We start from the raw sequence: 26438 nt of genomic DNA on the forward strand, positions 1-26438 counted from the left end.
AATGTGTATACCAGCCGAGATAAGCTGTTGCATGCGCATACGCGTGTTGTTAATCTATGCACATGCCTGCATAGACACACTCCTGAGAAGTACAATTGAAGGCAAACACTTGCTAAGTGCAGTATTGGTGCCTAGTTATATATATATATCGTATTGGCTATACCATGGAAGGCATTTCTCATCCCATTGCAGCAAAATCGGTTAAACATGTAAAAAGAAATGTGTGTTTATTCTAATATCTTTGCTAATAAGATTTCATAGTCAGCCAGCATAGTCAAATAAAACATTTGCTTAAAGAGCGGTGGCATCAGACATACATTCTTTCCTTTCTTCCAGAAGATATTTATTGGATTTGCGGCACACATCCCGCTTCCCTTGTTGGGGTTCACACCAGTTAAAGGGGACCTGGTGTATTACGTGGATCATCAACATTCATTGGCCATTTGAATATGAAAGTTCATCCTTTTGGGGCAGTGGTTAAACGGGGGAAACTTGACTAGAGTTTTTTACTCAAAATAACAAAAAAACCCAAACCAGTATGGCATGGTTTGACTCCAGGTTGTGTTGTGTGGCCATACTCACGCCCTGTCAATGTTCTGTTTACTTCCCCTGCCCCATCCCCTATTCCCCAGTCAATTACCTTCCACCAAAGGCTTTTCAGGCTAGCCATGCCACCACACAAGAAGAATGAACGTTCCATATACTCTACCCTGGGAAGTTCCCAGGCATGCATATCACTCCAATTGTATTGTCCCTATAGACTACCCTCTTTGGCCAGAAGAAACTTTTTGGACTGGCCTCGAGAGGAAGGAACCCAGCAGGTAACATTCCACAACGTTATGTGGCCCTGTGGTAAAAGTGAGGCTGCATGCGCATTGTTGGAGCTGCCAGAAAGAGGGAAGCAGCTACAGGAGGAAGGGGGAGGGGGAAGATGGTAAAGGAGAGAATGAGTATGTATGTTAGAGTGAGAGAGTGAGAGAGAGAGTGAGAGAGAGAGAGAGAGAGAGAGAGAGAGAGAGAGAGAGAGAGAGAGAGAGAGAGAGAGAGAGAGAGAGAGAGAGAGAGAGAGAGAGAGAGAGAGAGAGAGAGAGAGAGAGAGAGAGAGAGAGAGAGAGAGAGAGAGAGAGAGAGAGAGAGAGAGAGAGAGAGAGAGAGAGAGAGAGAGAGAGAGAGAGAGTGTGTGTGTGTGTGTCAGTATGTGTTACCATAAATGTGTATAAGTGTGTGAGCATGAATATGTATGTGAACATGAATGTGTAATTATGCGTAAGATCCCTCCTTTGGCATGCAATGAATTCCGTGACATTTTAGAGAGCTTTATTGTATAGTTCAGAAATTGTCTTACTTGTGGGTTATTTGTCGGTGTTATCAGCACACAAAACATATTTATGGGAAAACTTTTAATCTTTACATGAATTGCTACAAAAGCACCACCACTTTAAAGGGTCGCTCATTACATCATATGGACTTTAATGCATATGTCGGTTTTTGAAATAATGCTACATGTCTTGCAGGAGATGTTTATGGCTGCACTTCACACACTCACTCACTCACTCACTCACACACTCACACACTCACTCACAGTCAGAGCTGCTTTCGGCAAATGCTGCGTGCGAGGGTCTGTTCAGAGAACGGTTGCGCATGTGTGGAAAATGCTGCCATTTATGTCAATAGGAACACCTTCCCGTCACTGATTGACTGCTTCAAGCAACCAATCAGTGGCACAAAATGTTGGTTCGTGGCACTGATTGGCTGCCTGAAGCAGGGCAGTGTCTTCTGTGTCAGGTTAGCACTTTATTTTTATGTATTTTTTTCACTTTGTAAGAATGCATTTAGTAATTAACGCATAGTTAATACACATTCTTCTTTTGAAATATTCCAGTCACAATATGGTTAAACTAGAAGCACAACCGAAGCAAAGTAGTAAACATGAAAAAGGCAGGGCTAGGGATATCTCTGGAGATTTAAGCTCAGTAGTCCCAGTGCTGAAAATGTCGCAGATATTCATGTTTGTATATTATACTGCTCTGTAAAGGAGAGGCAGTTTAATCCAGGCAACAGTAAACCAATTAATGTGATTGACACTGCATGCAAGGGTTAATGTGAAAACCTGCCCTAATGCTTAATGCAAGAATATCTCATCTCATCATATGAGTGAAAGAAGGAATTTACTGCAAAACTTGGAAAGTGGTCTTATCGCTATAGCAACTATTACAACGGTCCAATCAGCAGGGACATTTCATTGGTTCTAGTGGCCACCTATCTACACCCCAATATGTTCACTGAATAACCCAGTACATGAGGAGTACCAGGTGCACATAGGTATCTGCCGCAACCATGACATCCTCCGGATGCAGCCCCCTGGTGGCAAGGTTCAGCAATGACAAGTTACGGTGCAGATGTTGCAAGAAGGGAAAACAATTCCATAATATGTTGAAAATGTAACAAAAAATAATTTTGACTAATTGGCTGTGGTAAAAAATAGAGAAGCTTTAACAGCACACTTATGGTAAAAAAAAAAAAAAAAAAAAAAAGGCGTTGTTTCCATCAGCCTTATTGTGTTTGCTTCATGAAAGGTTTAATCTTGGAAATAAAGGAGGCTGGAAATGTGAACTCCACAATATACCCCTTTTTTTCAGAAAATAGATATGGATGTCTTGAATGTAAGCATGTCCTATGCACCCCCACTAATAAAGACTATTTTAAAGTACCCTAATAGGCATTATTTCACTTGTGGGAGAATAAAACAAGGCAGTGGTCCCGCTTTCACACCACTTCTGGGTACTCGAGACATGCGACCCAGACCTGGAGCTGGCTACGAGTATAACGTGCATGTGCTTTGGCGGGCGGGAGACGCTAGCCTAGGAGCCGGGGGGGGGGGCAGGGTAAACGTTGAGGGGGTCTACAGAATGTCTTCATGCATTTGCAAGAGGAAGAAAACCATACTTCAAAGCGACAAAGAGAGAACATTCCATTAATTATTTGTGTTTTATTAATTAATCCACCACTATTATTTTCATATATACGGCTTGCTTTTGGCAATATGCACCAGTTTCCAAAACAACAGCAATTCCTCCATTCCAATTAGTGAACTTTAAAACCGAGGAAGGAACAATGACCACCCTCCCCTACAGTTCTTTTCAGGTCAAGGCATGATTACTACTATTTAGCAGTAAAGAAAGGAAACTCCAAGCCAAATGATTTCTACATATACACAGTTCGGTGTATTGTTAGCAAAGGGTCTCCTCTTCCTTGATCAAATATCACAGAGGCAGCTCAATCCCACTCATTCAAGTTCTTTCAAACAGAGTAAGGGTCAGATAACTAAATACCTGCAGCAATTATGTACAGAAGCTGCCTCTGGATTGTGAGGTTTGGAAAGGATACTAGAATCAAGATTTATGGGAGGTTTTTTTACTCAAATACATTTCTCACAGATAAATAAAGCCTTTGAGAATTAGTCGAAACATAAATGTTCATTGACTCCTAATTATATATATATATATATATATATATATATATATATTTCTTTTTTTTTTAATTGACAAGACACTAGCATGTGTCTATATACAGGAGCTGTTCTAAATGAAATAGCACCCCATTCTCTGTAGCAAGAGGTGTCTTCAGGAATCAAGCTGAGGCCACATAAAAAACTTGAGACTTAGGGGTATGTATGTTTGTATGCATGTGAGCATGAATGTGTATGTATAAATGTATGTGTATGTATAAATGTATGTGACCATGGATGTGTAAGTGTATGTGAGCATGAATGTCTATGTATAAGTGTGTGTTAACATGAATGTGTATGACAGCTTCTGTATGTACGAGCACGAATGTGTTTGTGTGTTAGCATAGATGTGTATGTGATGTGAGATGGAGTATGTGTTAGCACTGATGTGTGTGTTGTGCTTGTGTATGAGCATGAATGTGTATATGTAAGTGGTGTGAAAGGGAGTGTTTTAGAATAAATGTGCTATGAATGAATGTGAGCATGAGTAAATGTATGTGTAAGCATGTGAATTGTGTTAGCATATGTAAACATGTGTAAGTGTGTTTACATGCAGTGTGTGCCAGAGTGTATGTTGGGAGGCAAAGACAAGGTGTTTGGGGGCAATGATTGCATGGATAAGTTGTATGGGAGCACAGACAAGCTAGGGGAAGATGGCACAGGCAGGCTGTTTGGGGGTTAGGATGGCACTGATAAGCTGCTTAGGGGCAAATGTGACACCCAGAAGCTGTTTAGGGGCAAAGGTGGCACTGTGGGACATGTCCCGCATGGTCCTCGCTCTGGGTGCCCTAGGAGCAGCCTGCCTCTCAGCAAACATATAGACAGAGAGCCAAGCTGTATACAAACACTGCTTTGATTGGCTCATAGTAAGCTCCATCCACGTCGATCACAACATACATTACACATACATAGAGTGGGGCTTTTGGTACATTGTTACATAGAAAATAGGCTGTTATTATAATGATCCAGTAATGCTGAACATGTCCTTGAACCTTGTACGTAGGGAGTGAGCCTTGAAAATCCTATTCGTTTTGGGCCGACAGGATAGGGAGTACAGCATGGGAATCCCATTTTTCAACTAACCACAAAATTCCAAAACAATATCTAATGAGCATGATCAAAAAGTTTGATTACATAGACTTTCACATATTACTAATGCTATAAAAATTATAGTAGAAAAAGGCAACATTATGTATAGGCCGCATAACCATATAACTAGTATTTATATTATATTTCATATATGCAGAACCTGCGCAGGCGCGTAGAGTGGCACACCGTGTTCTATGGGGTAGCACTATGGCAGGTGTCATATTGTTGAGGCACGGTTCCCTGCGATAGTCCCGTCAAGAGTATTCTACAATAAGCAATAAAATGGGCTTTCATCATACTTGGGAGATTTTGTGGAGTAGAACACTGAGAAAGGTCCAGAAAGGCCAAGAGAGACCAAGAAATGCCAGAATGTTCCTAATTTACCATTAGACGATTGATCTAGTAATCGGTATGTTGTATTCTCTTTTGCTACTTTCCGCAGCCCTATTTGCCAGATGAAGTTGAACATATAAAAAAAAAATCTAACCAGTTAAATAAAGCAACAGAGCAACTTTAAACATTAGTGAGATATAACTTTAAAGACAGAACTCCTGGAGGGATTGGGAAAAGCGGCAAAAGAGAGAACGGCATGAATTTTTAGCGTCCGCCCCAAATCAGGCGTGCTGACTAACTGGATTAGGCCACCTGTCACCCATATGCCGTCTGAATGTCTCAACTTTCAGGAGCCAGCGGTTAAGAGGATAATCAGCCTTATGTCTGTTTCTAGAGCCCTTCTCTGCAATCGCTCTGAATGCAAGATTCCTCCTCCTTCTGCCCCCGAGAGACCCTCACAATGAGAGATTATCCCCTTGTCCTTGCACAAACCCAGTGGCTCAGTAGTAACCCGCTGGCTGCCAAACTGTTGCTTCTCGTATGTTTCCATGTCCCCTGGCAAAGTTTGATGGAGTAAAGAAAATACAGATTAAATGCATATTCCTCCCGTTCATTTAAAGTTTGGTATTCTCATGTGTTTGGATTTAGTACTTTAACTTTTACAAAAACAACGCATGAGAAAAGCTATGTTTGAAGTTTCAACCATGTGTTTGCAAAACGAACATTAAACATTCATTTTCTAACATAAAGGAGAAGTCCAATGGGGATAAAATATTTTTGAGCGTAAAATACAGAGCTTTGTTAGTACCGCATGTAGGTTTGCATTGACAAGAACTTGGATTTATTTCATTTGTCTCCAGTAAATGTCTCTTATCTGTGGATCTGGAGGCTGCCATTGCCGATATTGTGGGTGTTTTTCATGCTCAGACACCACACTGAGCTGATCCTTTTTGGCAATGCTAAAGTCTGTTCCTCCATAGACTTTCATTATTCAGAGCATCTGGTTGGGTGATTTTAAGAGTTAAGTTTACTATATCTCACCTGTTATAAAGGATACACAGAAAGGTTGGAATACAGCACTAAGCAGTGAGATGTTGTTTGTGTTCGTCTTCATTAACATCTCAACTAATATCTCAACTAATTTATTGAGTTGATGCCAAAGGAAGCCCCTGCAGGCGACCAATAGAGTCGCTCGCACGGACCTTTAGCTTCTGGACCAGGGAGACCACATTGGCCTCCCCAGGCCGAGTTTTGGCATCAGGAACTAAAGGTCTGTATGAGCGACTCTATTGGTCAGGGAGAAGGGAGCTCCTCTGCCAAGCCCTTTCTTGGTTGATGCCAAGAGCCCCCTGCAGGCGACCAATACAGTCGGTCGTACGGAGCAGGTAGACCACTGGTCTCCCCAGACCGAGTTTCAGTGTACGAGTGACTATTGGTCGCCGGCAGAGGGCTTGTTTGACATCAACTAATGAAGAGCAGCTGCCCTTCATTGGTTGATGGCAGAGGAGGTCCCTGCCTGCGACCAATAGAGTTGCTTGTATGGACCTTTAAAATCCTGGCACCAAAGCGGATGTGTACCGTTAACGCATTAACCCCATATTAACCCCTTCTAAATAAAAAAAAAACGGCAAAAAAAACAAAGATAAAAAACTAACACGAAGAACGTACACAAATACCAGCTCGTACCGAACACAGGAACAGGCGACTATTCGTGGAATACGAAGATTTGGCCAGCACCCAAGTCTAGCTATAACACAAATCTCCTCAGGCAACTAAAACTATAACATTACATACTTAAGTTACATATGTGTGACACAAAGAGGCTTACCTCACTTCACTTCCATTTTTATTCATATATTTCTTTCCCGTTTCTTTTTTGAAATGTAACGAATCCTCAGTGACGGTTCTCTAAATCATAAAATCCTCCAAGCCTTTCAGGGTCCTGCAAATGATTTTATTCGGAAATCTGTTATTTTCAATATTATGACTGCTGCTCTTTGGAGGGTTATATGCTCTCCTTCTGTTGACAAACCTATTTCTGGACCAAAGCACATTGAACAGGAATACATATTGGACACAAATTGGCATGGACTGGAATGCATTTAATCTTAGATGTTTTAAAAAAATTATTCAATATTGGGAACTAGAAATCGGCCCATCTAGTCTGCCCAGTTTTCCTGATGTAAAGACCAGATCCGTAATCACTTCTTGGTCTTGTCTTACATTCAGGACAGCTTTATGCCTATCCCATGCATGTTTAAATTCCCTCACTGTATTGGCACCTACCACCCTCGCTGTAAAGTACCGTATTTGCTCGATTATAAGACAAGGTTTTTTCCAGAGCAAATGCTCTGAAAAAGACCCCTTGTCTTATAATCGGGGTCGTCTTATAATCAGACCTCAACTAGGTCTGACTATGAGACTAAGATCCAGATCCCCCGCAGAGATGCAGGGGACCTGGATCCTCCTGTGTTATGCGCCCCCCCCCCAAACTTACCGGTACTTCTGAGTCCCTGGTGCTTAGTCCGGGCAGCGATTCGCGTAGAGCTCTACACGCTGCCGGGACTAAGCTCTACATGATTTGTGTACACAACCTCCGCTGCAGCCGGGAGGAGGTGCGGTTAGCGGCTGGGGTTGTCTGCGTCCATCGAGCAGACCTTCCCCGGCTGTCAGAGATCAGAGTTCCCCGTGATCTCTGACAGCCAGGGAAGGTCTGCGCGATGGACGCAGACAACCCCCGACGCTAACCGCACCTCCTCCCGGCTGCAGCGGAAGTTGTCTAAGTGAATCGCGTAGAGCTCTACACGCTGCCCGGAGTACGCACCGGGGACTCAGAAGCTCCTGTAAGTTTGGAGGAGGGAGGGAGGGGGTATAAGGCATTTCTGGGGCAGAGTGGCAAGCCAGGGGGCAGATGTGCATAACTGGGGGGGCAGGTCGAAAAAAAAAAAAAAAAAAAAAAAAAAAAAAAAGGAAATAAAAACATAATGTTTTTCTCAATCATAGCTTTTATTAAAAAAAAATTGTTCACATAGTTTACATGAATTAACATGGTAAAACTTTTTTCCTATAGGCTCGTCTTATATTCAGGCTCTCTCTTTTTTCATCAATTAATATTCAGATTTTTGGGGGTCGTCTTATAATTTAGCAAATACGTTAAGTGTTACCCTCATAACATCCAAGCTTCGTTAATGCATATTTACAGCTGTGAAACGTAAATATGTGGAACCGTGCAGTCTACTTTTTTCTCCTCAATACAGACATCAAGAATGTATTTTGTGTGTTCCTAATTAATGCAATAATGTGGTTACTGTTAAACTGTTAAGGGGTTACTCCTCCTCCATATAGTTGGCATCGCACTGTATTGGCAGTATAACCGAGAGCTTCACATGGCAAGTTAACATTAAGCACCAGCTGTCATTTATGGTGCTGCTTTCATTATTTTCCATATATGAAAAAAAAATAGCCATCAATCTTTTTAGAGAAGATCCTCAGCCCCACAATGCTACAATGTACTACAATAGCCACTATTTTTTTCTATGTTTCTTTTGCAATAATTTCCTGATCAAATTTTACACGCTAAGATGCAAAAAAAAAAATATATATAAAAAAAATGAAAAACGTTCAGTTTATTTAAACAAATCAGATATCCCAGTTTCTATTCGTCTACAGTATTTTAGAACAGACCTAGTAATACACATTCCCTATGGCTATTCGATGGTCCACCGCATCAGATTATTTCATCCCTTTAACATTAAAGCAACCTAGTGCTTTGAGTGCTTTTTCTATCGCAGTCTATACCATTTCGTGTTACTTTTTTTTTTGTAAAAGGCTTTGTACTGAAATAATTCATTATGCAGTTTCAGGTTTTAGTCATTCTACCCGCATGTCTAAATTAATTTTGTCTCCCTGTGCCTCTCCTGATTCCTGGATTAATAATCTTCTTGTTTAGGGAATGACCACTCTGCACACAAATGACATCCCACAGCTACCTGCACTTCTTATGATCACCACTAGATGGCTCCAGTTACCATTACTATTGACAGTCACTATACAGCAATGAGCCATAACATTACGACCACCTGCCTAATATTGTATAATTCCTTTGTTTTCCACCAAAACAGCCCTGATCCGTTGAGGCATGGACTCCACTAGACCTCTGAAAGCCTAAAGTTTAGTCTTTAAGAGGCTTAATATCAGGAGTATCATGTATCCATTGATGGAGTATAATTTTTCTTTCTGCTGCAAAAATATGTGTAAGTTTACTGCATATAGGGGTCTGCATGCCTCTAGGCAATAATCACATTACGATCTCAGACTTAAGCAAGGCGTAGCGTAGGATACACTCAAAGATTGTGTGAGAATGTCCAAAAGAAGTGGAAAACAGGTATGGATAGGCCTGGAAATAAGGACACAATCAGCATGTGTGATAACTTGTTTTGGAAACAATCTTGTTAATTGCATTCAGTCCCGCCTGTCTCTAGAGTTTAAATAATTACGTGCATTCCTCTCTTGGAAGTCTGGATTACTAACCCATCGGGCTCGTTTGCAGTCTAAATAGTTTCGGCACTTTTACAGTCGCAAAGAGGAGAGGGTTCCAGACCACCTCCTCCGGTACCGGAGCGTGTAAGAGAGTGTGTTGGAATCTGTGGCCATGGCGCTCATTATATCTGTATAAGCGGAAAACGCAAAGCCGGCTTACACAGCAGCAAAATCATTATGCTACGTCTAGTACACTTACCTTAGAGGGCACGGAATAAAAACAGGTTTTAGTTTTCTCTACCGGCAGACCTGGATCTCACCATCGTAGGTAACAGTGCGATATCTCAGTCCTGTTCTCCCAAAGTTCACTGCTCTGAATATACTTTACTCCTTTTACATGTACTTATTCACAAAATAAAAAAAGACCTGTAATTGACTAAAATAAAATGTAGCACTCCATTATAAAGGCAGAATAATCGATTTATTCTTCATTTTGGCACCAGTAAGAATAACATTGAAAGCACAAAAAACAGTTTAATCTACCACATACACGTTATAACAAAATTGGCTCAACTCGCATTACGTGATCCAACAACAAAACTGTATAAAGAGAAATCTGATCTCAGAAACATGCTGGCTCTCACTCCCATTAACACAAACAGAAAAGGTTTGTACCTTTTTCGCGATCAGCGTCGATAAAATATTAGGTTTCTTTAGAGCAGCCGCCGACAGTGCCGTTCCCTATCGCAAAACAATGCGGTAATTCCTGTTACTGTTTGAGGAACGGGTTGGGAATCACGGCTTCAAAGTCATCTCGGAAACAAAATTGCTGTAGGAGGTTCAACTGAGGTAGTTTATTCTTTATAATTCAAGTGGGAGATTTAAAATGTATTTTTTGCGGGCATGTTTATCAGGGTGACCTGCGTAGGAAGCTGTTATGTTACTCGCACAATCTAAGCATTCTGTGATGTCTCAGAGCAAGGTCTCAGTGGGAAGGCACAGCTGGACAGCCATGTCGCTTGTGAGCCGGCGAGCTGTGTTCCTTTCACTTAAAGCCGTGCGTTTGGCTTCCACATACGTGGGGACGCCACCACATCCTTATGAACAGCCAGACCTCAAACATCGCACTATATACCAGAGCGCCTATCCACGTGTGTTTTTTAAATTAAGGTGGTGTTTTCTACGAGGATCCTGGTTTTTAGGATTGATAATGTAATGATGATACAAAGAATACATCAGATTCATTATTCCCATTGAACCAAATACTCTCTAACTCCCAGTAAACAGGTAGCCATAAACGCAACGGCTGCCAGCCAAACCTGTGAGCGGTTTTAAATTAATCTCTATGGACTTATCTCTTCCTAGCCCTTAAAATGATCTATCTACATATGAGACAGGGCAAGAGCTGAACACTCTCTGCAGCAACTCCATTTCATTTTGTGCGGTCACAAACACAGAACTGTAGCTTGTAGAACAATACATTTTTATAAGGTTACCAACACATGACACCTGAAGTTCGTTCTTCACAGAGTGTCGTTCCACTGAAACTGTACAGAATACTTGTCCTTCTTCCCAGTTATACCGCCCTTAGCGAGCGGGAGTTTGTGTGGTAATTAAAGCTTTTAGTAAGGCATCACACAAGGGCAGCGCTCATCCCTTGCAGGTAGAAGGTTCTACAAGTCTCTTTGCGCTTCAGTTTTGCTCCTTTTAGAAAAATATTTTTTTCCTTTACCAGATTGCTTAGCTGTGAATCCCCAACCAGTCTAGATGAGTACGCGCCATGCCAAGCAGCTCTCACATTAGTCAATTTACCCAGAATTCCCAGGAGTGACTTCTCGCAATATACTTCAGATGGCATCTAACTCTGAGCATACACAGGTTGTATATGTATATTATATGTATACTTTTCTAAAAGTCGTTATACCAATTGGAACACCTCTGCAGTGCCAGCTCCCAACTCTTCATATTTGCCTCGTAATCTTTCCATTTAGCTTGTGGTTCAAACATGACATCGGTTTGCCTAAGCTTCTTCAGCTCCTCTTTGCTGGACCATACGCCTATGGAAGTAAGCCATATTCAGTAATGCTTTAGATGCAGATGGAATTGTTTGGTACTTGTGACCATGGTCACAACACCCTTCTACACAAAATAATGCTTGTGCGGCCCTGGTAGGCGTCACGGTGTTAATGCACCCCCGTTCAGCTCTCCTGCTCCGGTTCTTCACGGTAACTTTAGAAGTAATTTCTGCATTTTTATTAAATGAAATCTTACGCACGCAGGAATATTATTTATTAATAAATGTCATTGTTTTAATCGCTGTTGTCCTTAAGGAATTTCTGAAACTGCATAACATTGTGCAACACAGACCTCAGCGACTGATGGAGGCTCCGCTTTCCTTCGGTAGGGTGAAGTAAAATAAAAACAGGAGCTCTGTGGGTTCATTTAGTTTTAGTTTATTTAGTATGGTAAATGGCTGTAGCCTTATAAACCCAAATATTTATTGATTTACTCTCACCTATAAGAGGAAGGACAGCATGGGATAGGCATGCCGCATTTTGAAAAGGTGCTAAGCCACAGGCAGTACTAGGCTTTTGTTACAAACAACTGCCTATACAGATTGCCCAATTACATCTGTGCTGGTTCAACGAGCCTGGCACCAAGGACATTGTGTCCCCCTCTACGAGCAATCTTGAAGACGCCAGGAGGAGAAGGGTCACAACCTGAATGTGGGCTTTAAATGCCAATTAGAACCAATGGACCAACCCATTATAATTGCTTTGGAGTTAAACAAAAGACACGTACCCACAGCAAGACCGGCTAAGAAAGCTGCTCCCAATGAGGACATGTCGGTATGTTTGGGTTTATCGATGGTTTGCCCAAATAAATCAGCCGTCATCTGCATCACAAAGCCGTTGTTACTGACCCCACCATCCGCCCTGTAAAAACCAAGAACACGATGCCACAGAGAGTCAACGGGCTTCAAGACAGACACCGATACCAAAAGAAGACTTACCGGATCTGTGAGATGGGGATAGAGGTCTCACTTAAAACAGTGTCCAATAATTGCTTGTTCCTTCAAAAAAAGATATTTAATTTAATCTTAGATAAAACACAGGACAGCCCCAGGGAGATTTCTGCGGATCCTTAAGCCAGAGAGGGCACAAATGGGAGCTATGTTTTTTTTTAAATGTTTTTGTGTTTATTTTGGGGTATTTTTTGGAAATATTTTGTTCCTGACAAATATAGTTCTAGAAGGCATGAAGCTTTAAAATCCTAAAAGTCCTAACTTTCCTTAGCAAGCACCACACCACCTTTTGCTTAATATGGGCTGCTGGGAGCTCAACGGTGACAAACCTATATACATATTAAAACCTTGTCAGTCGTGTGCTTTATTTTAATGACGGACATATACATTATTATTTATATTATACCTGTCTGATCAGGTTTTATCAAATACATTTAAGGAGCTATACAATCACATATTCCAGAATGGGTGATGCAGCTAGACACTGGAAAGATAACCAAGCGACGTCTGTTTAGACCATGATTCCCGAGTGCAAAGTAACAGGTTTTTTTTAGTTTTTTCTCCCCATGCGCAGTAACGCATTGTATACATTTGTCAAGGATGCTCGTTTCTCCATACCTAAATGCCACAGACTCCAGGATGGCCCGCACTAGATGGCTCTTGGTGGTGGAAGGCTTTAGTCCCATGAATGAGGCGCATGCATAGGGATCATTCACTGGGGCCTGGAACACACATTTAAACAGATCAGATGGAGGGGGCGACACACAAGCACCGGCCCCCGTACAAGAGTAATAGGACAAGCACTTACACAGACAGAACGGCAGCAGGGAGGGAGAAAACAGACAGGTTACAAGCATGCAACATCTACACAATCTGTACAACCAATTAAACCCCGCTGTACGGTCACACAACAGACAGCTCCGAGTATTCATTAAACACGTAAATACATGCAACAGAGCAAAAAATATCCCACAACAGTGGTAATGTAGCATCTCTTACAGAGGTAGAGCCAACATTTCAGCACTACCTTCTTTCAAAACTCGTTTCCGTTCTATGGACGTCTTAATCAGAGTCAACGTAAAATAAGAATTTCTATGTGTGACGGTTAGGAAATTTTGTAATAATTTTTTGCAAGAGTACTGCACTGCTAATCACTTTTATTTAATAGCAAGTTTAGAGTGCCCAATGCCAAAGAGTGATTAGAATGCTCAGCTTATTTTCTCACATGTATGAAATTGAATATACACACACATATGTGTGTATATATATATATATATATATATATATATATATATATATATATATATATATATATATATATATATATATATATATACACATATACATATACATACACACACACACTATATATACACATTAAGCACATGAGCTTAAGGGGCTCACATTTAGCATTCAAACAGTTAATACACAGATGACTATCAATCGGTGTACAAGTTTATTACCTGTAGCCCTGTGAAAGATGGCACAAAGTAAATCCCTCCGCAGTCAGGAACACTTCTAGCCATGCCTGCAGTTTCTGTGATATCTGTGAAGAGTTCTTTGCAAACAAGTAGATCCGTCATTTACTGCATTTATAATCACAATTTGTTCTGAACCAAGTGTACAACAGCAGGCCTGGGGGTGGCGAGTCCAGGTCTGCAGGCTTTCCCTGCTTTACCCGGAGACAATTGGGCACAAAAGGTGGGCCACAGCTCAATGCGCTGGTCTTGAACGCAGCCCATTTACACTAGCGGTCTGTCCAAAGCAGGAACAGAACACCTTGAGATCACCGTCCCTGCACACCCTTCAGAGATGGCGTGCTGGTATATAACACGTCCTGGCACTTGGCAAGATTAAAGTTGGTGTGTGTGTGTGGGGGGGGGGGGCTACCCTGGATCAGGCCTGGACAGCAAACCTCATTAATATACCAGTGCCGGTTTCTGTTCTTTTATAAAATAAATATATTCAGTTTTCTCTCCTGGAGTTCTCTCACTAACGCTATCAAAGATTGCCTGAACCAATCATCAATACCAATCAGTAACTTAACAACGAAGCAGAGATAAAGGGGAAGGACATGCCGCTCCTGCGGAAAGACACTATACCTTTTCTACACGGTATACAGGAGGTGGGTTTTCCATAGATCAACCAATAGTACTTATCACTTACTCAGATCGTGGGCCCATTTGATGGCGGTCCCCGTATCCGAAGCATTACCCTCTGCCAGACACACCAGCTCATTCCCAATCTTCCAGCCAACCAGCGGATACAAACCTGGAACGGAAGAAAAGTTGCATAATTGTGACAGCTGCGATTAGATTTATGTTTTCGGTTGTTTATTAAGCAGATTCACACTCAATGTGCATTCCATAAAGGAAGCATTCCTGATAATCAGAGAAGGTAGTATTAAAAAGGTAATAGTATTAAAGGAATTGTATAAGTAAGCTCAGGGAAGGGTAATCTTTATAAGCAATATAAAGGTCGTCGGTAATCGTGGACACAATTCTATACAAGACAACAGCGGCAAATGTCTAAAAAAATACACACAGGAGTACGACTACGTAGTGAAAACTAGATCATTTTATCACTCGCAGTGCTAATAAGTGTTCACTGAAAACATGATTACATCCCGCACTGAAAACTATCATTACATTATTTTTAATTTAACATGTTATCTTTAACATTGGTATTTCCTTTATAGAAAATGACAATAGATAAGAGCCATTCTGCCCACTTTACCGGATCCCATGCATGTTTAAATTCCCTTACGGTGTTTACCTCTACCACCTCTGCTGGGAGACTGCTGCCCCTTTTCACCACCCTCTCAGTAAAGTAAAACTTCCTTACATTACATCTATGCCACCGACCTCTCTAGTTTTAGATTATGACCTCCTTCCCCTCATTTGAAATAAACATTCCTCTTGTACTTTTTTCGATCCCTTTATGTGTGTCTAAATATTTCTATTACATTCTCTCTCTTATTTACTCCCAGCGATACGTATGAAGATTATTTCCTGCTAAATGTTATACTGCAAACTATTCACCATTGATCTTTCTCCAGGATGCCTATATACTTCTGCAGATCAGGTATCCAGACCTTTTTAGCTTTGATATCAAAAGCACAGCCATGACACCTCAGCTCACGCTGGACGCAGTTGTGAGACGTGGCCCTAGAGATTTGTGCCATATGTCGCAGTACAAATGATTGCGCCAAACACTATGGGCATGAAAATTTGTCAAACTGCGGAGCACACTTGGTCCTGCTTAAGCCGCGCAAGGTGAACCCAATATATAATCATGTGTTACTATAACAAGCTTCATTATGTGTATTCATGTGTGGAGCTCTACTAGCGCATCTTCACACCCAAGAGGCAGGTGGACTGATCGATCACTGCAAGCAGATCTCCTGCAAACACAAGCGTGAGGGCTAAGGTTGAGCGATAAAACTCACTTTCTCTAAACAGCACCAGTTTTTGTTTTTTTTTGCATTATGGAGACAAAACAGAAAGACAGACCTTTTTCCCCCCTTTTATGTGGGGCATCACTTATCTGGTGACTGACCTTAGGTGGAAAAGCATCTTGAAGCCAGACTTTTTATACGGATGTCCCAATATGAGGGAGTTAGAACAGTGTAGAATTTAGGAAAAGGATATGCACTTTGCCAAGAAAGTCACCTGGTGATACAGCCATTAAAATACCAGGACTCCTACCTGCTATAGAAGTGTGTAGGGTATTCCCTGTGTTAATAGCCATAAACGTTCCAGTTCCCATTGTCAGCTTCACATCACCTACGTCAAAACAGCACTGCCCAAACATAGCCGCTTGCTGGTCGGCAACCTGTACCGGGGAAGGGACATTTACAAAGCCATCTCCAGAAGCACACCATACTGCGGTTACCAAGGTGTGTGAAAGCTTCACTAAAAGCTACACCAAAGACATACAAACCTACCCATCACAGCTGAACCATAACATACCAAAGAAAGCAAAAAAAATAAAAGTATAAACAGTTCTATTATCTCACCAAAGCACGGATAGGTACTGGAGCTCCGAATATATCAGGATCCACAACTCCAAAACTATAACTGTAAGAAGAACAAAAGGACAAAAAATAAATTCTGTCTCATTAAAATGAAACAAAATACAAACAGTAAGAATGATTACTAGTAGTGAGTGTCAGTACCTTGTGTCTTCTACACGAGGAAATATACACAGGGGAATGGATAACATGGAACAAAGGAAGGAACTCCAGCTCATCTAGAAGAGGAGATACCAAACATAATATATCTGTTAGATGTTATATATGCTTACACAGCTTTTTTCATATGAATTAGCTTATGTGGGTTACTATCACACAATAAACACCCCCAACGTCTCATACAGCTTTTACATAAATTGCGTGAAATATTTTGAATAAAAGACCAGTCCCAAGGTGTCTAATCACCAATGGCCGGTTTAACGTGAGGTCAGTAGGGATGACCGTCTCTCTCGCAGGCTCATCACACCGAGTGCTTCATAATGCCATCTCCCAGCAAGCTCGACCAACTGCGTGAACTAATTCATCGCAGCCCACATCTGCAGCTCTGGCTATTAGCGGTCATGATTGAGAGGAACATTTTATCACCTACATCCATGCTTCGAAGAGATGTTCAGCAGAAATCTGTAATCCTCTCGTTTCGAATAATCAGTACTCACCAGGTAGGGATCAAAAATCGCTGTTCCGCTTGCATTCGAGTAGTCCGTCGCATGAACAGCACCTAATAAAAGTGACAAAATGTTTTATTTTGCAAGTCATGTTCAATTTTGTACAAAATACAACAGCGCAAATTACCCCACAAATGTTATTATAGGGGTTAATGAAGGCTGGTAAGAAATGGCATGATGTAAGGAGATTATAAACTGTCCACTCACTACATCCCCAAGCCTCCGAGAACTATAGAGAAAAGGTATGGTATCCGGTTATCGCTAATCTTATCACGTAACAAAGAAACAGAATTTCTCTATTTCCAACCAAACAAAAAATGTATAGCAATGAAACCATAAGAAACTACATTATATGACCAGAAGTATGTGGACTCCCTTCCTAATTATTGAGTTTAGGTGTTTCAGACACATCCGTTGCCAACTATACAAAACCAAGCACAGCAAGATTTCTCGCATGTCTCCATACACATTGAATAATGGATTATACGGGGACAGCTCTGCCTCTATTGCTGGAGAAACCTACCCGTGGTAGCCCTGCATAACGAACAGTGAAGCGAGTAGAAACCCAAGTTACATTTTGCAGACTTAACCATGTATTGTAAACAGGCGAGTTTTTCCTGAATAAAGCATTGAGGCGGCCCTGCGGCTGGGAGACACTTTCTGGGCCTGGCCCATCAAAATAAATTCTGGCCACTATGCTGATGAATGACCCATGATGGTATACAACAGGAATGGCACTAACCGTTAGTAAGTTTATACAGCAGCCATGTATCAATGGTACCAAAGCAACAGTTCCCTTCCTCAGCAGCCTGCCGCACCTGGAAATCATAGGTTTATCAATTGAGAACTAAAGACATTCTTTTCCATTATATGGAGCAAAAAGCGTTAATTATTCCAACTGGTGCTAGCGAGATTGGGGCACATTTAGAATGTTACCATGGAACAGCTCTTTACAGAGATGCCGCAGGTAGAAGGAATATAAAACTGCGCAGAAGTAATATCTAAATATGTATGATAATAAATATCAAGACACATTAAACTGCTTTTCTACAGATACATACCGGATTCGCTGTTTTATAAGACAAGGCTTTTATTCGTACCTCAGATCTAGGGCACTGATGCACAACCGACTAAGTCTAGGGGCTTGTCATTTGCGCTCTTTGTCAATGTCTCCCTATCTTGTCCGCTGACTGCGTCAGTTCTCCTGTCTCCTTTTCTGCAGCTCAGCTTCTTCTCTTGCCTTCTGTTCTCCTGTCTTCTTCCCGTGTATCAGCTCCGTTATGCAGGTACTTCGGTAAAAAGGACAGAGCCTCAGCGCACACTCTCGCCCTAGTAAGGGGGAATGGAGGAGAGGCTGCCTCCATAGTGCACGCCACTGGATAACAGAGCTGATACCAAGTAGAAGGGGACGAAGAAAGAAGCAGAGGCAAGAAAAGAAGCAGAGTTATGGAAAAGGTGACAGGAACACAGAAGAACGAGATTTCCGGTGATCTTGTGTCAGAGCGATAGAGTAAACAAAGGGTTAAGTCTCTAAAATATGGTCTCAAAAGAAATCCCTATCTGTCCTTAAACTCACTTTATTACCCCCCCCCCACTGCTGCGCATCCTTTACTTACATGAATGTTTGTACGAGTGCGTGGCAGAGTAAGTGTGCATATGCATGAGTGGCAAAAGCAGTGTTATGTCTCCTTATGTAAAAACATACTTCTATGATCATATGGAAGGATAACTGCAAAAAAATGGCCTTACATCTCTCTAATGACACAGCTGTGGGCATGTCAGTGGTTCACATTTTACCTCTGGCATGTTCTGTAAGACCCAGGCCAGCCGCAGGGACACGTGCTGGGTGGTGAAGTTGATCAGGCTTGCTGCTAGGAACCGTTTCCTGCGTGTGAAGAAATGCAAGCACTTGCAAGATCCATGTACAGTCTAAAAACATCGGGGGGAGAAATGGACAGCTTGTAATGCATATATTTTCCATGCTTAGCTCCAGAATTACCCATAATCACCAAATATAGTGTGACGTTTTTATTGCGGGCAGGGATTTGCTCCAGTAAAGCAAGATCGTTTGCTACTACTTTTCTGAAAGAAACAAAAAACCCTCACAAGCGCCCCTTCACAACAACTTTCGATAAACCGAGCAGAAAAGAACCCATCTAGCCTGTCCATTTTATCCTGTGTGTAATATAAATATATATCTCTATCACATACATCGATCAGCCATAAGATTACGGCCACTGACAGGTGACGTGAATAACACTGATGATCTTGTTAACATGGCTCCTGTCAGTAGGTGGGATGAATTAGGCAGCAAAGTAAACATTTCATCCTCAAAGTTGAAGTGTTAAAAGCAGGAAAGTGGGCAAGCGTAAGGATCTGAGACTTTGACAAGGGCCAAATGATCATGAGAACTGTGAGGAATCAGCCCAGAACTACACGGGAGGATGTTGTCAATAATCGCAGTTTGTTGCATATGGGCCAAGTTAGGGTGCCCATGCTGACCCATGTCCACTGCCAACACCGCCTGACCCATTGAGGCACTGTCCATGCCTCAATGGGTCAGGGCTGATTTGTCAGCAAAAAGAGGACCTACACAATGTTAGGCAGGTGGTCATAATGTTATGGCTGATCAGTGTATACATCTATATCTATCTATCTTGATGAAGGGAAACGGTGGTCCCTAAATGGAGCTTGCTTAGGACACAACTGTGTCCAAGAAAAAGGTGAGGCAGGGAGTGAAAGGTTCCAGAGGAAAGTTATTTATGACCCTGCATGAGGACTGGGATACATTATAGCTCTATTTCAAGAATATGCGTGTTATCACATAAGAGCTGGTAGGTGGTCCAGTAGTTTCATCTTCAATGAAAAATGTTATGTGTTAACAATTCAGTCTTAAATGATGTTCTCTGGAACAATGACTTGGTATCTCCCTCTGTAAATGAAATATTACAGACCTTTAGAAGCAGGGATCTGTTCCAGGAATTGACCAACTCAGCAGCTCGCAGATCCTGCCAGCTGATGAAATTATGGAATGGTTCTCCAGTTTTCCTAGAAACAATGTAAGAAGTAATGACTGCAACACCACAATAAGGATGTTTATATCACATATATTGGGACAACAAATGAGCAGCTTGATTGCAGTACCTCTTCTTATGGTTTGGACAAAGCCTTCACCTTGATTAACAGAGAAGCAGGAGCCAAAGTCTACTGGTCACGGTGGTGGAGCATGAGCCAAAATGAGCTCTTCTTGTTGTGTTATAACATACAATCACATCCAGTTATCTCTCACAAAATAATAAACCTTCCATGAATAATCAAATAAATTCAACTGATAACAGCCAAGGATTGAGTTGCTGTGAGGATTGAATATACTCACTTATTCCAGTTGATGAACGTTGCTCTTTGCGTGGCGATACCAAGGGCCGCCACCTGACTGATTTGGATCCCTGCATCTATCAATAAATAATGAATGGGTTACAGAAATAAACATTAAATTACAAGTGAACGTGCGGTGAAGACACCAGTTCGACTTTATGCTTTATTGTTATGGGAACAGATATCAGGATTCCTTTTAGAAGAGATAAAACGGCCCGTCCTAAAGCCGACCAACTTTCTTCTCAGTTTTGAGCAAAGTCCTCAAGAGCAATAGTGCAAGTAATTACCCGTCCTACAGACACACAAACAACAACATGTCCTGCTATCTATCACCATTTCTGGAAATTTTAGTGCCATAGGGCACAGTGCACTATTACATTTATCTACGTTACGCTTTGCTTTTTAATCACCGCTGTGAGGTATTTTACAGGAAGCCAAGTTCTGTGGCCAAATGTTCCCTTTTCTCCCACCATCTTTAAAGAGGCTCTCAAACAACTGGGAAATAACTTAATGGGGAGGAAAAAAAAAAAAGTCACATAGAGAGCCAGTTAAGATGGCTGCCCTCATGGGTATACACACAAGATGAGTTTTTATACACCAGCTCAATACTTATACTTATTATGTTCATTTTACACACGTTTCCATGCGTTGTCACAGACGTACCTCCGGTAGGGTATTCATGCAAAGCCAAACCTTCAAAGTTGGCCGGAAATTCCTTGAAGGAGCGTTGGTAGAAAAAAAGAAAAAAACCTCACCAAACATCCAGATTCAGGGTTTACCTTTCACCGCCTCCTTCACCACAGCGACAAACTGCTTCCACAATTCCTCAGGATCGATCTCCACAAACCCATGGCGGGGATATAAAACTTTTATCTGTCAGGAACAGAGAGAATGATCAAAACAAACAGATCTCTCCTTCAAAAAAAAAGGTTCACAAAGCCCCATAATTATTGTGACCACGATGGCAATGGAACTGCCGTGAACCCAACATTACAATAACGATCGCCTGATACAACTTCCACAAACCTACAAGGCTACAAATGTCGCACCATAAAGGAGTCACACCATACTTAAAGCTGCTGATAAGAGCCTCCAGCAAGAGACACTCGCGCCACAATCACAACTTCCTAAACGATGATCGGGAATCGGAAGACCGGAGTAAAGTTCAGCGCCATCTTATCTTCTAAGCAAAACTTCTCAAACATAATTATTTGCTTTCTGATTGCTTCTCCCAACAACGAGAAGGAATAGAGTGACGAGAGGACTTTAACATCAGCGACGTGACAATCAGGAGGGCACCTAACATCAGTGGCGTGAAATCTACCATCCAGGAATGCCCTATTACATTAATATCTATATTAGAATATATAATATATAATCTAAATCCTCCCATGAAATGCGTGTATTTCACTGAAGGCCAAGCACACTTATCTTTTTGACTGTTACCGGTAATCTATAAATAACGACGTTTATAGTGTTGGCCATAAACCTCATCATTCAGGAGGAACACTTTGGCCATCATATGCACTTTATGGTACAGAGTATGACAGAGACACGCTGACCCCAATCAGGCACAAAGATACACATTCAGATTCCCGGGTGGCTGCTAGAATAATGACCAATAAATACACAAGACAAGAACTGAAATTCTCCCTTCTGTCTTCACACTTAAACAACAAACACCATTCTCAAGTTTCATCGCCCCAAACAATCAAAGCAAATTTCCAACAATGAGATTATGGTCCTTGCTTCCCACGCCCGACTTCATGCTCACATTACACTCCGTGCCTGAAAACGTCACAAGCAGAAAAACCCATGGAAATAAATCTCCTTAGAAATCTCCGACAAAGGGAATTTAAGGTGTGGGAAATTACACGGGTAGGTTATGTACCAATTGATGCATTTGGCAAAATGTACTCTTTAAATCACATCTTATGTCACTGCCAGCCACTTGTGTGCCGCAGAAGAAATAAAATGGGCTTTTATTAAACTTGTGGATTATTCCTTTTAGAATATTTTACACACCGGTCCAGCCACAGGCTGCCTTCTCTTTGACCAGGATAATGCACCCACAACCTACCGACGCAGCCATCCGTTGCGAGGCACCCACAACCTACCGACGCAGCCATCCGTTGCGAGGCACCCACAAACTACCGACGCAGCCATCCGTTGCGAGGCACCCACAAACTACCGACGGAGCCATCCGTTGCGAGGCACCCACAAACTACCGACGCAGCCATCCGTTGCGAGGCACCCACAAACTACCGACGCAGCCATCCGTTGCGAGGCACCCACAAACTACCGACGCAGCCATCCGTTGCGAGGCACCCACAAACTACCGACGCAGCCATCCGTTGCGAGGCACCCACAAACTACCGACGCAGCCATCCGTTGCGAGGCACCCACAACCTACCGACGCAGCCATCCGTTGCGAGGCACCCACAACCTACCGACGCAGCCATCCGTTGCGAGGCACCCACAACCTACCGACGCAGCCATCCGTTGCGAGGCACCCACAACCTACCGACGCATCCATCCATTGCGAGGAACCCACAACCTACCGACGCATCCATCCGTTGTGAGGCACCCACTACCTACCGACGCATCCATCCGTTGTGAGGCACCCACTACCTACCGACGCATCCATCCGTTGTGAGGCACCCACAACCTACCGACGCATCCATCCGTTGTGAGGCACCCACAACCTACCGACGCAGCCATCCGTTGTGAGGCACCCACAACCTACCGACGCAGCCATCCGTTGTGAGGCACCCACAACCTACCGACGCAGCCATCCGTTGTGAGGCACCCACAACCTACCGACGCAGCCATCTGTTGTGACGCACCAACAACCTACCGACGCAGCCATCCGTTGTGAGGCACCCACAACCTACCGACACAGCCACAACCTGCCGACGCAGCCATCCATTGCGATATGGTACTCGGGACTCGTAGCACAAGACACTATGGAGGTTGTGCAGGTCAGGCACAGAGCTCCATGGTGTAAGGATGCTGGATGCACAGCAGATCTCCCCAGCTAGCCCACTAAACAGAAGCGCACCCACTAGCTGGATTGTCCGGAGTTTTGCGTTATATGGGCCGCTGCTGCCCAAGTCAGTATTCACTGGCATGTGGTAATAGCACTCAGTGGCATGATTATTCCCGGTACTGCTCTATGCCCACAATCTTCCCATAAACAATCAATGATGGGAAAGTTTGCTTTGGTCATAACTTCTGTTGGGAACCATTAAATATCATGTGACATGAAAGATGGTACTGATTGCCGTTACCATAGGTTCTTGAAATATTCATATGTAGTTTTCTTGTTCTTCATTACTCACCACATTAGAGTCTATGTGGAATAGTGTGTGTGTGTGTGTTAGCTCCCTGGGCTACTACTATCTCCAACGAGCTTCTGCTGCAGGCCCTGTACTATGTATAGTTCAATCAGTGACATCTCTCCAAGGTCCTGTACCCCACTGAGCTATGCATTACACAGGGCCAGCTCAGCCCTCCTTGCCGGAGAAACCTGCCAGTGTTCATCCATCACAAGCAGCAGTAAAGTCGGGGAGATGAAGCCACAGCTCCCCTGCAAACTCCCAGCTGGCCCTTTAGTAAATACGTAGACCCCGTTGTGAGCGTGTGCTACCAAAATGTATTCGGGGCTACCTTACTACCGAGTCAGTTGCCCCCGTGTACCAGCCTATGCAGACACCCAACAGAAAGCTCCGTTACCTTATCCTCGGCGCTACCCCTGCACTCCCCCGTCCGGTCATACACGTGACACCGCAGCACCGTACTGCCGACATCCACCGCCAAAACAAGCCGATCCCGGAACCCATTCCTCACAGAACCCATACCGAGGACACCCGCTAATAAGCATGAAGCGAGCAAGTACCCAAAGGAGGCGGGGCTAGTGGCAGGGAGGCCATCTTTAGTGAGGGCGGAGGAAGGGAAGCACTGAAGCTTTCTATCATTGACACCTCAGCCGGACGATTATAGCGCACAGCTTGCCAGCAGAACGGAAGAGCAGCGGGCATCTTCACCAGGGCAGCCCATGACTGAGGATGGAGAACCCAGGAATATGTGTAATGTAAATGTCCAGATTTCCTCCCCATACCAGGTAATGCGCTGGGTGTGACCATACACGTTGACTACAGGGTCTGTCAGCACCTTCTGCGCCGCCTAGGGGGAAACCTTGGAATGACTGTATCAAGAAATGAGTTTAAGCAACAGGTGGCATGCAGCAGCACACATGGGAGACAGGGCTCTGCTCTTTTCCAGCTATGTAATGTGTATGCTATTTATTACAGAACTAAACCCTTACTGATGAAGCTTTGTAGCTTCTAACACCTACTGGTACAGAGGAAAAGAGGGCCCAGCTCTTTATTAAAACATATTAGCTGATATCACACGTACTATGACTGATCACTACTGTATATACATGAAGGAGTTAAGGATTTCACACGTTGCGAGCCTTTAATGGTTATACGGCTATAGATGTACATAAACTCATGCTCTGTTCTTTTGCACCGGCCCTCCACCTCTCCAAACATATTTTTATTTTCATTAATCTCCTCCCTTTCCCGTAACCCTTAATGTCTGTTCTCCACTTATAACCCCTTCTCTGCCTCCAGCACCTCCCTCGCCTTCCAACTTCTGTGCCCAAGAGCTTGCAACCTATTTTTAAAACAAAATTGATCAGGTCTAAAATCCTCCCCCATGGTATTAATCATATCTTGCCCCGACCCTCTCTTGCGTCTCTCTCTTCTACCATCATTACCTCTTGTCACTCATGTTTCAACAGTGCTGTACCTCTTCTCCGGAATTTCCTACCTCATTCTGTCAGACTTTCTGCCTTGTGCCCAAATTTCCTTAACGACCAATAACGGGCCAGGCACGGCATTCAGAACAATCTCAGAAAGTGATCTACAACCACTTTCTTCGCTTAAACAGTGTTGCTGGAATGCCTTGATGCCGAGCCATTCAGCAACAGCGAGATTGGCATCAGGGTGTCCATGTCTGCCATACGCCCATTTTAAACTTTAATGGCGTCGCTGAAATGCCTTGATAGCGAGGCATTCAGCAACACTGAACACCCACCCCAGGTCACAACCACCACTGCAAGAGATTTTGCCACTCTCACGTGGGTGGCCTGTCCTTTAAAAAAATAATCTACTTGCCAAAGTTTTCAAGAGGGTCTTCAAAGATGGCCCACTTAGGACATGGGGGCAGTAGGATCAGATGTCAAAGTTCCCAGTTAAAAAATGTGGTGTTTTGCCTCCCAAACAACCTGACAAACCCATGCATGTGGGGATAAAAAACACAAAATAAATTACTACCACAAAGTTTGACAAAAGGTGGTAGATTAGTGCATGGAAAGGGTTAAAAATGCCTTGGGGTGACTAGTTTTGAAAATGGTTTGATGGGGTAAATTGCATTGGCCGGCTTCAAAGATATCCGAAAAGGCACATGGGGGGAAGAATTACCAGATTTGGAAAAAATGGTTTTAAAATAGCAAAACGCTACCTGTACTTATTGTACAAAGCAAAAAAAAAAACATAAAACCATTGGTTATTTCTAAACTCAGGACAAATAGTAGAATCTATTAAGCAGGTTTTTTCATTTCCTTTTATAGATGAGTAAAAGATTTTTTAAGTAAAAGTCAGGAAAAGTAATTTTATTCTCAATTTTTCACCATATTTTATAAATATAGAACATGGGGAAGAAGCCTCAGCCCATCTTTGATGGAGCTTACCTGTCGGGCTGCCGCGCTACTCGTACGGGGTCACACAATGACCCCCCGAATAGGGAGTGACCCCGCTCACACCTACATCCCCCTGGAAATTTGGGAGATAAAGAGGTAAATCTGGGTGCAGGGTACAGGGGTATCCCAGTGCTTTCCAGTAATAAAAGGCATAATTTAAATAG

At 42.8% G+C, this 26438-nt stretch overlaps 1 protein-coding gene across 1 annotated transcript; it reads right to left on the reverse strand.

Moving 5' to 3' along the window:
• Positions 1 to 11127: 11127 nt before the first annotated feature.
• GK5 (glycerol kinase 5) lies at positions 11128 to 24392 on the reverse strand. The gene is made up of 16 exons (XM_053460565.1): positions 24243 to 24392; positions 21287 to 21380; positions 20509 to 20584; positions 20087 to 20180; positions 18930 to 19061; positions 17875 to 17950; positions 17124 to 17185; positions 16612 to 16685; positions 16453 to 16513; positions 16142 to 16268; positions 14601 to 14705; positions 13898 to 13992; positions 13053 to 13156; positions 12423 to 12482; positions 12212 to 12345; positions 11128 to 11466 (listed from the first exon to the last, which is right to left on the reverse strand). The coding sequence occupies exons 1-16, from the start codon at positions 24363 to 24365 to the stop codon at positions 11318 to 11320; spliced, it is 1566 nt and encodes a 521-aa protein (XP_053316540.1). The 5' UTR covers positions 24366 to 24392; the 3' UTR covers positions 11128 to 11317.
• Positions 24393 to 26438: the final 2046 nt, after the last annotated feature.

This window comes from Spea bombifrons, chromosome 3 (genome assembly GCF_027358695.1).
Source record: "Spea bombifrons isolate aSpeBom1 chromosome 3, aSpeBom1.2.pri, whole genome shotgun sequence".
Taxonomy (NCBI): domain Eukaryota; kingdom Metazoa; phylum Chordata; class Amphibia; order Anura; family Pelobatidae; genus Spea; species Spea bombifrons.

What these genes read in the sequence shown, in the direction of transcription:
- GK5 (XM_053460565.1), bottom strand. Translation starts at nt 24,365, where the DNA reads ATGGGTTCTGTGAGGAATGGGTTCCGGGATCGGCTTGTTTTGGCGGTG. An exon ending in CAGTACCTATCCGTGCTTTG is followed by an intron (nt 16,269 to 16,452) that starts GTGAGATAATAG and finishes TCCCCGGTACAG; the next exon opens with GTTGCCGACCAGCAAGCGGC. An exon ending in ATCCCCATCTCACAGATCCG is followed by an intron (nt 12,346 to 12,422) that starts GTAAGTCTTCTT and finishes TGGTTTTTACAG; the next exon opens with GGCGGATGGTGGGGTCAGTA.